The sequence below is a fragment of the Salmo trutta genome, chromosome 1 (assembly GCF_901001165.1).
Source record: "Salmo trutta chromosome 1, fSalTru1.1, whole genome shotgun sequence".
Classification (NCBI taxonomy): domain Eukaryota; kingdom Metazoa; phylum Chordata; class Actinopteri; order Salmoniformes; family Salmonidae; genus Salmo; species Salmo trutta.
Window position 1 is genome coordinate 53,323,443 of NC_042957.1, and position 12,953 is coordinate 53,336,395.

Sequence of the window (12,953 nt, forward strand, 5' to 3'; positions counted from 1 at the left end):
ACTTTTACTGAAACGTTGATTAATGTGCACTGTCCCTGTAAAAATAAAATAAACTCAAACTCATCTGGCACAAGTGACGATAAAACTGATTTGGATGTCAAAGACTGCCATTATTGTAATTTTTGATATTACAACATTGATGTGTGATACCTTTTTTACCAACACATACGTTTTTTGCAAATGTATGTCTTTATTACTATATGATTTATATTGCCTGAATACTCAACGATGATTAACACCACAGTTGTGTGTGCTGCTATCAGGGTTGTGGTCAAATGTATATAATTTAAAGTCAATTTGGCAATTGAACAAAGGAACATTTTCAAATTGAATGTGATTTAACTCTAAAGCATCTAACAGAATTTGGGTATTCCAGAACTGTACTTTACATGTAAATAAACATAACCCTGTTTAATGTTTTTAATGCTGCAGATAGAATGCTCTGTGTGCCAGAGATGGTACCATTCAGCTTGTCTAGGGCTGACAAAGGTCTTCAACAAAGCCAAAATAGAAAATGATTGGAAGGGGCCTCTTTGCTGTTAAATTAGAGATGTATAAATAAATTACTGTTGTGCCTTGTAACTACTTTAAAATGTGGAACTGTTGCACTAAAAATGCAAACATTGATTTGGCATAAAATTTAAGATTGTAAATATTTCACAACTTTATGTAAATATTGTCTAACATCATATAGAACAAATTACACTTGAAATTAACATTTCTTTAAAGTTATTGCAAATAAATGCATATTTTCACTTTTTTCTGAGACAATCACTGAGTTAGATTTCTTCATCTTTAAATGCAATATGAGATTTTATGTATTTCTATCAAATCTGGAATTTCTACTCAAAGCAAAGTTTAAGTACGCTAGACATTTATAGACTAAATCATATCTAGCTTGATGATTCTGTGACAAAAGGTGAATTAGTTATTGATTTTACATTTTTAAATGGCTTTTGGCAAATGTCTGTTGAATGTCAATGTATTTCTATCAAGTCAAAACTGGAATTTCTACTCAAAACAAAAAAGTTGTAAAAGTATGCTGGACATTTATAGAATAAATCATATCTAGCTTGATGATAATGTGACAAACAGTGAATTAGTTATTGATTTTTACATTCTTAAATGGCTTTTGGCAAATGTCTGTTGAATGTCCGAATATAAAACCAACTTTACCTCGGTCTCACAAGGTCAACATCCGCCGGTGACTATTAGTGACCAATAGTGGGTCAGCTCCTCACACAATGCATGCTGGCTCCATGGAATATCCTCTTCAAAATTGCCTCCTGCAATAAATGCCTCCATTTTGGGGACGAGAGGTTCTGGAAAGGTCTACCCTCCATCCAGTCCGATAACAAACCACACCGACCACTTCTGTAGTCTCAGCAGCCAAAGTATAATCAATGTGGCATTATGACTGTCATTCATACTAGAGAATCATAGCAAATAGAAAATGGGACTGCAAGCTAGTGCTGGATGTGGTAATTTGTGTTAAAGTGGCAATATGTAACTTTTTGGGTGGCCTGACCAAATTCAAAGAAATGTGAGTTATAGATGTTTTATTCTACTTGAAAGCAAGTCTAAGAAGCTGTAGATATGTTCCATGTACGCTGTTTCTATGCTTCCCGTTCTTAAGTTTTGTGTCTTACATTCGATTTTGTACACTAGCTTCACACAGCTGAAACAATTTTTGCTTATGGAAAATATTTCACAGCGATTTACTAACTTGTTTATTCACTAACTGAAATTAGGCGAACTATTAGGGTTTTAGCAACCAGGAAATGCGGAGCGATTTTCTGCATTGTGCAACTTTAAGATATGAAGCATTTCATCTTAGAAAAATGTTTAGTTAATTTGGTCTTTCAGCCAATGATCTGTAACTTCCAACACAAAAAAAAATAAAAAAATTCTAATCATTACAAAAATCCCTTAAATGAACCTATTTAACTTGGCAAGTCAGTTAAGAACAAATTCTTATTTACAATGATGGCCTACATGGTATTTCTAAAATTGTATTTCCATGTCTAGTCCTCAATTCCAAATCGAGGCAGTTACACAGAACATTGTTTATTTATAATTTACAACATTGCAAATTCAACTTAAAAAATATTGTTTTCCAGCGAGCCTAAAACAATGAAATGTGGATGTCCTCAGTATTTGCAATGTACTCAAAGTGTAGTCTATCATACGAAGAAGGAGAAAGCAACAGAAAGCATGAAACTTGCAGAAGCCCAAGTAATGGTTCAGAGTCTTGCACCTAGTGTCCATATCTGTAAGAGAGGGAAAGGGAGTGTTAGTTATTAACTGTTTGACATACACAGCTCATCTACAATGAGGCAGTGGAATAATGCATTAGCACCAGTAACATGGACACATGGCTGTTGTTTTTAATCAGCTATCAAAAGGCAAGCACACTGCAGCTCTGATTGACAGCAGTTTAGCTAGGACCATGGAGTAGTGTTTTGAATAAGTGTTATGAATAAAATGATGACACTCACTTCTGAAACTCCCACTCCCTGTTGTCTAGGGGGCACACCTGCCTGGTTTTCAACCAACGGGAGATACAGTGGAAATGGAATGCATGCTGGGAGAGAAGATATTATTCACATAACAGCAAACCAAGACAATAGCTGTGTTTGAATACACATACTGTATACTACATACTTAATGAGTATATACACTATTAGTTCCTTTTAGTACACTAAACAAACGGTATTCTTTCAGTTGAGCGTACTCGTGCTTCGCCCGTCTACCCGGAAGTTGATGCTGTTGCTATGCAACCTCTCGCTAGCTTGTTAGCATAACAAATGACTAGCTTGACATTTGACAATTTCATGTGTGTTCGTGAATTCAATCTGGAGTGCCAGAGTGCGCTCTGGGTGTTCGTAAATCCAGAGCGTTGTCAGATTGTCCGCTCATAAATTCAGAGCGTTTCACTCTCGGAACATGTCACTGGACACTCCGGCAGAGGAATAGGGTTGATCCGAGCATTCTGACCTCGCAACGGCAGTCAAGCACACAAGCTGATTGGCAAACGGTGGCTAGCTTATGAGCCATTTCCAGACACAAATGAGAGAACACGTCACTGACCATGTTACTCGCCATAGCAGAGCTGGTTAGGCTGTTTTCATGTTATCCAGAGTGTTGGTGACTAAATGTGCTGCTGGCAACAATTTAATTACGCTTTTCTTTCTCTGACGTTTACTGACACCGGCCTTATATTCACCGGGTGTTGAGCGTTCGTAAATTCATCAGTTATTCTACGCTCTGGCACACTCAGAGTGCTCTGAAATAGGAGAAGATAGCCAGAATTAACAATGTCCATTGAGAACGCACAACGACTATAACACTTAGCTAAGAATTACGTGAATAATCACGTCAATAAACATTGTGCAGTTCGTTAGATTATAGTTAATATACTGCCTGGCAAGATCGATGTATTAGTAGCCAACTAACGTTAGGTAACTAGTTAACATACCATTACATGGTGCTGTAATGCTATGCTGTGCCTAAGGATAGTGTAGCTAACAAATTGTCAGCCAACATTTTTTATTTCAACATTATTTAACCAGGTAGGCCAGTTGAGAACAAGTTCTAATTTACAACTGCGACCTGCCAAGATAAAGCAAAGCAGTGCAACAAAAAAACAACAGAGTTACAAATGGGATAAACAAAAGTACAGTCAATAACAATAGAAAAAAATCTATATACAGTGTGTGCAAATGGAGTAAGGAGGTAAGGCAATAATTAGGCCATAGTAGCGAAGTAATTACAATTGAGCAAATTAACACTGGAGTGATAGATGTGCGAGTAAAAATACTGTTGTGCAAAAGAACAAAGAAAGTAAATAAAAACAATATGGGGATGAGGTAGGTAGTTGGATGGGCTAATTACGGATGGGCTATTTACAGATGGGCTGTGTACAGATGCAGCGATCGGTGAGCTGCTCAGATAGCTGATGCTTAAAGTTAGTGAGTGAGATATAAAAGTCTCCAACTTCAGCGATTTTTGCAATTCGTTCCAGTCATTGGCAGCAGAGAACTGGAAGGAAAGGCAGCCAAAGGAGGTGTTGGCTTGGGGATGACCCGTGAGATATACCTGCTGGAGCACGTGCTACAGGTGGGTGTTGTTATCGTGATCAGTGAGCTGAGATAAGGTGTGGCTTTACCTAGCAAAGACTTACAGATGACCTGGAGCCAGTGGGTCTGGCGACGAATATGTAGTGACGGCCAGCCGACGAGAGCATACAGGTCTCAGTGGTGGGTGGTATATGGGGCTTTGGTGACAAAACGGATGGCACTGTGATAGACTGCATCCAGTTTGCTGAGTAGAGTGTTGGAGGCTATTTTGTAAATGGCATCACCGAAGTCGAGGATAGTCAGTTTTACGAGGGTATGTTTGGCAGCGTGAGTGAAGGAGGCTTTGTTGCAAAATAGGAACATGTAACGTAACTTATTTGAAAAGTCATGACTTTATTACATTGCTCAACATTTGTAATAATAATTTTCCTGCCAATTTCTTCAAATCTGAAAACGCTGTGAAGCCACGCCCATTTTCTGAAGAATTGCCTTATGGGCCAAAAAAGCACAGAAAGAGTGTCCACTGCTTGTATACTTTGTATTTTTGCAAATGTAGTACGACATCCAGGAATTATATCCATACTATGACCAATAAGTATACTACATACTCAATTTATGTCACAAATAGTATGGTTAGTGGGTTAGTATGAGTATTCAAACACAGCTCAAAATATACATTAAAAAATGCTATACTTTTAGGGTAGTTCAATATAATGCAGATTAGTTTAGATCATGCTGCGGTTCTTTCAATACTCTCACACTGAACTTTACAATCTAACTGATCAGGATGTATGCAAAATATACAAAAGCAAATAAGTCTGACTCACATTGCAGACTCCCCAGGCTACGGTGCACTCCTCTGATGTGGCAGAGGCCTGGTTAGCCTGGCACTCTATGCCTATGGAGGACAAGAGAAATGTGTAACACACACCTTTATTAACCCAGTTGTCAAATACTGTTAATGGCATACTCACAGAGATCCATAATGTGATTCCTACAGATGGCACAGTTGTCCACCACAATGTCCCAGGCCCAAAGTGCCACTGCATTCCACTGTAAAGAAGAAGAGTCATATGAAATTATGATCATATCACTGGCAGTTAGTATTTGCTTGATACTGATGTTGTTTCAAATATGTATTAAAAAAGGAGCCTATTGTTATTCACAATTTATTCATGTTAATCTGGTGTCAGGAGACATTTAGTCATCCAAATCACTATTGCATTTGATCAGACAAGTTAGGTCTATTTCACTATCCACATTGATCACAAACAAGGCCAGGGTGAAAATGTTAGTGTTTGATATATCATTTTTCACTCATTCAGCGTCAATACATAGACAACCTCACAAGTGCAACTGGGCCCTGACATTTTAGCAAGCTAACAAGGAAGTTAACGTTAGCCAGTTGAGCAAATTAGCTAGTCATTGATTTCGTATAATGCCAATGCATCTAAAGCTGAACCTAGTAGTGGTTGGCTAGCTACTATTACCACAAACAGTGAGATTAGTTAACTGATTAGGTAGCGATCAGCCCTACAAGTGAAACGCAAACTCACTCCCCAAAACTAGATACAGCCAAACAGGGACTCCGTCTAGTTGCAGCTAGCTCGCGAGCTAGCAAGTTATGCTATCTAATCGCGCGAAGATTGTACCCAAACCCGTATTAAGCCTATGATAACATCGAACCTTACAGTATGTCTAAAATTTAGCTATGATTTATTTTTAAAAGAAATACCTTCTTCACTTCAAAACGTTTCTTACTTGCTCCACTATTCGTGGCGCTTGGGGTATCAACATCCATCGCTGCCGCCATGTTGACTATCGAACTTTCGTGTGAACAGAGATATTAGAGAAAGGAGGAGATAGACATCCCATTGTGATATGAATAGAATGACGTAACACCCCACCCAGCAGAATGTCGACCAGTCGTGCTGACGTTATCATGCTGCGTCACACAGTTGCTAAATTAATCGTCACGCAATCTCTTCTCAAAAACGGGGTACAATGTCGCGTTCAAAACAACCTTGGAACTCGGAAAAAAACGAGCTCGACTCGAAAAATCCAACTCGGAATTCCAACTCGGGAACCTTTCTAGAGCTACGAATTTCCGACCTGAAGATCCTGACGCCATGATTTGGCTTCGTATTTTTCCAAGTTCCAGTTGTTTTGAACATGGCATGGGGAACTCGGAAAAATACGAGGTCAAATCATGTCAGAGAACTTCAGGTCGGAAAGTTGGAGCTCTAGAAAGAGGCCCGAGTGGAAGTTGGATTACCATTGAAATAGATTTTTCCCAGTCTGAGTTTGTTTTTCCGAGTTCCCAATTGCTTTAAACGCACTGAATTCTGAGATTACCGAGTTCCAATTGTTTTGAACGGGGCAAGAGCCCCGAGTTCCCGAGTTGGAATGCCTCGTTCAAAACAACTGGGAACTGGAAACATCTGACTTGCGACTTCAGTGCGTTCAAGACAACTGGGAACTCGGAAAAAAGAACTCCAACTATGGAAAATAATTCTGAACGGTCATCCAACTCGGGATTCCAAGAGAAATGGTCGCCTCGCTTCAGGTCCTTAGAAAACTATGCAGTTATTTGTTTTTTTATGCACTGTTTCTTACATTGTTAGCCCAGAAAATCTCAGGTGTTATTACACACAGCCGGGAAGAACTATTGGATATAAAAGGGATGTCAATTTATCATCATTACGACCAGGAATACGTCTTTCCCGAAGCAGATCCTTTGTTCAGACCTCCATTCTGGACATGCGATCTTATCCCAGAGGCAGACCCAAAACAACGCAGTCGCCGCAGGAGAGGCAGACGGAGAGGCCTACTGGTCAGACTCAGAAGGCCTACTGGTCAGACTCGCCAATGTCCAATCTCTAGATAACAAGGTGAATGAAATTAGGGCACGAGTTGCCTTCCAGAGAGACATCAGAGATTGTAACATTCTCTGTTTCACGGAAACATGGCTCACTCGGGATATGTTGTCAGAGTCAGTACAGGCACCCGGTTTCTTCATGCAATCGCGCCGACAGAAACAAACATCTCTCTGGTAAGAAGAAGGGCGGGGGTGTATGCCTTATGAATAACGACTCATGGTGTAATCACAACAACATACAGGAACTCAATTCCTTTTGTTCACCTGACTTAGAATTACTTACAATCAAATGCCGACCGCATTATCTTCCAAGAGAATTCTCTTCGATTATAGTCACAGCCGTGTATATCCCCCCCAAGCAGATACCACGTCGGCCCTGAAAGAACCTCACTGGACTGTTTGTAAACTGGAAACCATACATCTTGAGGCTGCATTTATGGTAGCTGGGGATTTTAACAAAGCAAACCTAAGATCAATACTCGCAAAATTATATCAGCATAACGAATGTGGACACGAGCTGGCAGAATTCTGGATCATTGCTACTCGAACTTCCGCGCCTTGCCTTTGGTAAATCTGACCATGAATCCATTTTGTTGCTCCCAGCCTATAGACAGACACTAAAACAGGAAACGCCCGTGCTCAGGTCAATACAACGCTGGTCTGACCAATCTGATTCCACGCTTCAAGATTGCTTCGATCACGTGGACTGGGATAGGTTCCAGATAGCCTCAGACAACAACATTGATGTATACGCTGACTCGGTGAGCGAGTTTATTAGCAAGTGCATCGGAGATGTCGTACCCGCTGTGACTATTAAAACCTTCCCTAACCAGAAACCGTGGATTAATGGCAGGATTCGTGAAAAACTGAAAGCGCAAAACACAGCTTTCAATCATGGCAAGGCGACCGGAAACATGACCGAATACAAACAGTGCAGCTATTCCCTCCGCAAGGCAATCAAACAAGCAAAGCATCAGTAAAGAGACAAAGTAGAGTTGTAATTCAACGGCTCAAACACTAGACGTATGTGGCAGGTGTAACCGATGTGAAATGGCTAGCTAGTTAGCGGTGGTGCGCGCTAATAGCGTTTCAACCGGTGACGTCACTCGGTCTGCGACCTTAAGTAGTTGTTCCCCTTGCGCTGCAAGGGCCGCGGCTTTTGTGGCACGATGGGTAACGATGCTTCATGGGGTGTCAGTTGTTGATGTGCGCAGAGGGTCCCTAGTTCGAGCCCAGGTGGGGCGAGGAGAGGGACGGAAGCTATACTGTTACATTGATCCTGTTGACCCGGATCACTGGTTGCTGCGGAAAAAGGAGGAGGTCAAAAGGGGGGTGAGTGTAACCGATGTGAAATGGCTAGCTAGTTAGCGGTGGTGCGCGCTAATAGCGTTTCAATCGGTGACGTCACTCGCTCTGCGACCTTAAGTAGTTGTTCCCCTTGCGCTGCAAGGGCCGCGGCTTTTGTGGCGCGATGGGTAACGATGCTTCGTGGGTGTCAGTTGTTGATGTGCGCAGAGGGTCCCTGGTTCGAGGCGAGGAGAGGGACGGAAGTTATACTGTTACACAGGGTCTACAGTCAATCACGGATTACAAAAGAAAACCAGCCCAGTTGCGGAAATCGACATCTTACTCCCAGACAAATTAAACAACTTCTTTGCCCACTTTTAGAACAATACAGTGCCACTGACACGGCCCGCTGCCAAAGCCTATGGGCTCTCCTCCGTGGCAAACGTGAGTAAGACATTTAAATCTGTTAACCGATGCTTGGCTGCTGGCCCAGACGGCATCCCTAGCCGCGTCCTCAGAGCGTGCACAGACCAGCTGGCTGGTGTGTTGACGGACATATTCAACCAATCCCTATCCCAGTCTGTTGTCCCCAGATGCTTCAACATGGCCACCATTGTTCCAGTTCCCAAGAAAGCTAAGGTAACTGAACTAAATGACCATCGCCCCATTGCACTCACTTCTGTCATCATGAAGTGCTTTGAGAGACTAGTCAAGGATCATATCACCTCCACCCTACCTGATACCCTAGACCCACTCCAATTTGCTTACCGCCCCAATAGGTCCACTGACGATGCAATCGCCATCACACTGCACACTTCCCTATCCCATCTGGACAAGAGGAGTACCAGACCCTGGGTCTCGACCACGCCCTGTGCAACTGGGTCCTGGAATTTCTGACGGGTCGCCCCCAGGTGGTGAAGATAGGAAACAACTTCTCCACCACGCTGATCCTCAACACTGGGGCCCCACAAGGGTGCGTTCTCAGCCCTCTCCTGTACTCCCTGTTCACTCATGACTGCGTGGCCATACACGCCTCCAAATCAATCATCAAGTTTGCAGACGACACTACAGTGGTAGGCTTGATTACCAACAACGACGAGACGGCCTACAGGGAGGAGGTGAGGGCCCTCGGAGTGTGGTGTCAGGAAAATAACCTCTCACTCAACGTCAACAAAACAAAGGAGATGATCGTGGACTACAGGAAACAGCAGAGGGAGCACCCCCCCATCCACATCGACGGGACAGTAGTGGAGAAGGTGGAAAGTTTTAAGTTCCTCGGTGTACACATCACGGACAAACTGAAATGGTCCACCCACACAGACTGCGTGGTGAAGAAGGCGCAACAGCGCCTCTTCAACCTCAGGAGGCTGAAGAAATTTGGCTTGTCACCTAAAACACTCACAAACTTTTACAGATGCACAATCGAGAGCATCCTGTCGGGCTGTATCACCGCCTGGTACGGTAATTGCACTGCCCCCAACCGCAAGGCTCCCCAGAAGGTGGTGCGGTCTTGCACAACGCATCACCGGGGGCAAACTATCAGCCCTCCAGGACACCTACACCACCCGATGTCACAGGAAGGCCAAAAAGATGATAAAGGACAACAACCACCCGAGCCACTGCCTGTTCACCCCGCTATCATCCAGAAGGCGAGGTCAGTATAGGTGCATCAAAGCTGGGACCGATAGACTGAAAAATAGCTTCTATCTCAAGGCCATCAGACTCTCAAACAGCCATCAGTAACATAGAGAGGCTGCTGCCTTCATACAGACTAAAATGTCTGACCACTTAAATAAATTGACTTAATAAAGGTATCACTAGTCACTTTAAATAACGCCACTTTAATAATGTTTACATTTCCTACATTACTCATCTTATATGTATATACTATATTCTATACCATCTACTGCATCTTGCCTATGCCGCAAGCCATCGCTCATCCATATATTTATAAGTACATATTCTATTCAACCCTTTGTTAGATTACTTGTTAGATATTACTGCATAGTCGGAACAAGAAGCACAAGCATTTCGCTACACTCGCATTAACATCTGCTAACCATGTGTATGTGGCCAATAAAAATTTGATTTGATTTGAGGAAACTCAGGCATCTTTCTAGAGCTCCGACAGTACGACGTGGAAATCACTGACGTCGTGATTTGTCCAAGGTTTTTTCCCCCAGAGTTTCCAGTTGTCTTAAAAGCACCAAGAGTTGAGAAACCTGCCTATTTTCCTCGAAAGTACATAATGTCACGATTCCAAAGCTATATGATATTACAGAGAACAAGTGAATAATCTCACATCTCGGAAAATATTTGTAATGTTGTACTTCTTGTTGACGAAATTCATGCTAATGTTTTCTTTTTTTTAGCTTTCGCCCAATTAGCGTCTATTCACTTCTTGAAGGAGAACTCTCCTTGTCCAAGAATCGCCCAGAATGCACCATGCAAACCATTGACGACATTTCAACTAGATAATTCAGCCACAATGTCATAATTGATTATATCGTAAAAAGTCATGAAAACAAAAAATCGTTTTTTGGTCTTAATTCAAAATTTGGATGATGGCCAAATTTTGGGTGATGACCAAATTAACAGTGAAATGCAGATATAGATCTGTAATTCTCATTTGAAAGCAAATCTAAGAAGCGGTAGATCATCAGATAGAACAATGAGCCAGATATTTCACCGGATGTACAAATGTGAAGCAACCGGTTGGCATTTTCTCATAGATTCAACATTTGATCTCAATACAGTTTTTTGTTTACAAAACTAGAATATGTTACAAACAGAGTGGACTAAGTTTTGTAGACTTTAACTTTGCCAAAGTAAAAAAAAAAAATGGTGTTCTTCAGATGGAGTGCAAAGGCGTATTGAGTTATTGCACACATGTACTTCAAAGAGTAGGCGTTCCTTAACGGAAATATGCAAAAACATGCAAAAAAATGCTAATAGGATCTCACTAGCTCGTTCTTGGCTTTGCCCATCATGTTGCTATTTCTGCCCTCTATGATTAATTTGCTACCATTGGAAACGACCAGCAGTCGTCTATCTTGAGTAGATCTGTTCTATGTGTGTTATTTCTATGCTTCCCATTCATAAGTTTTGTTTTTGCATCTTTTACTTTTGTACACCAGCTTCAAACAGCTGAAAATACTATATTTGAATTTTAGAAACCAATAAATTGCGGGGCGATTTATTTTCTTATTGCACCTTTAAGAAGATACATTTTAGAAATAGGTGGGGTTTAAAATCAAATCAAATGTTATTTGTCACATGCGCTGAATACAACAGGTATTACCTGTACCTTACAGTGAAATGCTTACTTACAAGCCCTTAACCAACAATGTTTTAAGAAGTTAAGAAAAAAAGTGTTCAGTAAAAAACAGAAAATAAAAGTAACAAATAATTAAACAGCAGCAGTAAAATAACAATAGCGAGGCTATATACAGGGGGTACCGGTACAGAGTCAATGTGCAGGGGCACCGGTTAGTCGAGGTAATTGAGGTAATATGTACATATAGGTAGAGTTAAAGTGACTATGCATAGATAATAACCAGAGTTGCAGCAGCTTAAAAGAGGGGTCTGGGTAGCCCTTTGATTAGCTGTTAAGGAGCATTATGGCTTGGGGGTTGAAGCTGTTAAGAAGCCTTTTGGACCTAGACTTTTGGACCTAGACGGTACCGGCGCTCCGGTACCGCTTGCCGTGCATTAGCAGAGAAAACAGTCCATGACTAGGGTGGCTGTAGTCTTTGACAATTTTTAGGGCTTCCTCTGAAACCGCCTGGTATAGAGATCCTGGATGGCACGAAGCTTGGCCCCAGTGATGTACTGGGCCCGCACGCACTACCCTCTGTAGTGCCTTGCGGTCGGAGGCCGAGCAGTTGCCATACCAGGCAGTGATGCAACCAGTCAGGATGCTCTCGATGGTGCGGCTGTAGAACCTTTTGAGGATCTGAGGACCCATACCGAATCTTTTCAGTCTCCTGAGGGGGAATAGGCTTTGTCGTGCCCTCTTCACGACTCTTGGTGTGTTTGTACCATGATAGTTTGTTGGTGATGTGGACACCAAGGAACTTGAAGCTCTCAACCTGCTACACTGCAGTCTTGTCGATTGAGAATTGGGGCGTGCTCGGTCCTCCTTTTCCTGTAGTCCACAATCATCTCCTTTGTCTTGATCACGTTGAGGGAGAGGTTGTTGTCCCAGCACCACACGGCCAGGTCTCTGACCTCCTCCCAATAGGAGGACTTTGTGTCTGTGGTAACTACTGATGACGCATGGGCAATGTACACAATGGGCATTAATAGTGGTGCTTTCAAGGCAACTAGGAACTCAGGAAAAAAACGAGGTAAAATCATGACAGTGATTTTCAGGTAAGAAAGTCAAAAAAATATTTTTTTATTTAACTAGGCAAGTCAGTTAAGAACAAATTCTTATTTACAATGACATCCTACCCCAGCCAAACCCAGACGATGCTGGGCCAATTGTGCGCCGCCCTATGGGACTCCCAATCACGGCTGGATGTGATACAGCCTGGTTCTAGAAAGATGCCAGTTTCTGACTTGGAATTCCGAATTGGATGACCGTTCAAAACAATTTTCCCAGTTGGATCTCGTTTTTCTCCCAAGTTCCCAGTTGTCTTAAATGCACTTAAGTCGGAAGTAGGAGATTTCCGAGTTCCCAGTTGTTTTGAACGCAGCATACAATT

At 42.0% G+C, this 12,953-nt stretch overlaps 1 protein-coding gene across 2 annotated transcripts; it reads right to left on the bottom strand.

Annotated features, from left to right (window-relative positions):
* Nucleotides 1–2,044: 2,044 nt before the first annotated feature.
* LOC115199956 (RING-box protein 1) lies at nucleotides 2,045–5,947 on the bottom strand. 2 transcript variants are annotated; one of them, XM_029762539.1, is made up of 5 exons: nucleotides 5,815–5,947; nucleotides 5,054–5,132; nucleotides 4,907–4,977; nucleotides 2,499–2,584; nucleotides 2,045–2,270 (listed from the first exon to the last, which is right to left on the bottom strand). In XM_029762539.1, exons 1-5 carry the CDS (start codon nucleotides 5,890–5,892, stop codon nucleotides 2,258–2,260), a joined length of 327 nt encoding a protein of 108 aa, XP_029618399.1. In that variant the 5' UTR covers nucleotides 5,893–5,947; the 3' UTR covers nucleotides 2,045–2,257. The 2 variants fall into 2 exon arrangements, with proteins under 2 accessions (XP_029618399.1, XP_029618409.1); XM_029762549.1 differs by having other exon boundaries at nucleotides 5,841–5,941.
* Nucleotides 5,948–12,953: the final 7,006 nt, after the last annotated feature.

Coding starts and splice junctions, on each gene's coding strand:
- LOC115199956 (XM_029762539.1), bottom strand. CDS start 5,892: ATGGCGGCAGCGATGGATGTTGATACCCCAAGCGCCACGAATAGTGGA. Junction 4,978..5,053: donor GAATCACATTATGGATCTCT/GTGAGTATGCCA, acceptor TGTCCTCCATAG/GCATAGAGTGCCAGGCTAAC. Junction 2,585..4,906: donor TAGCCTGGGGAGTCTGCAAT/GTGAGTCAGACT, acceptor CTTCTCTCCCAG/CATGCATTCCATTTCCACTG.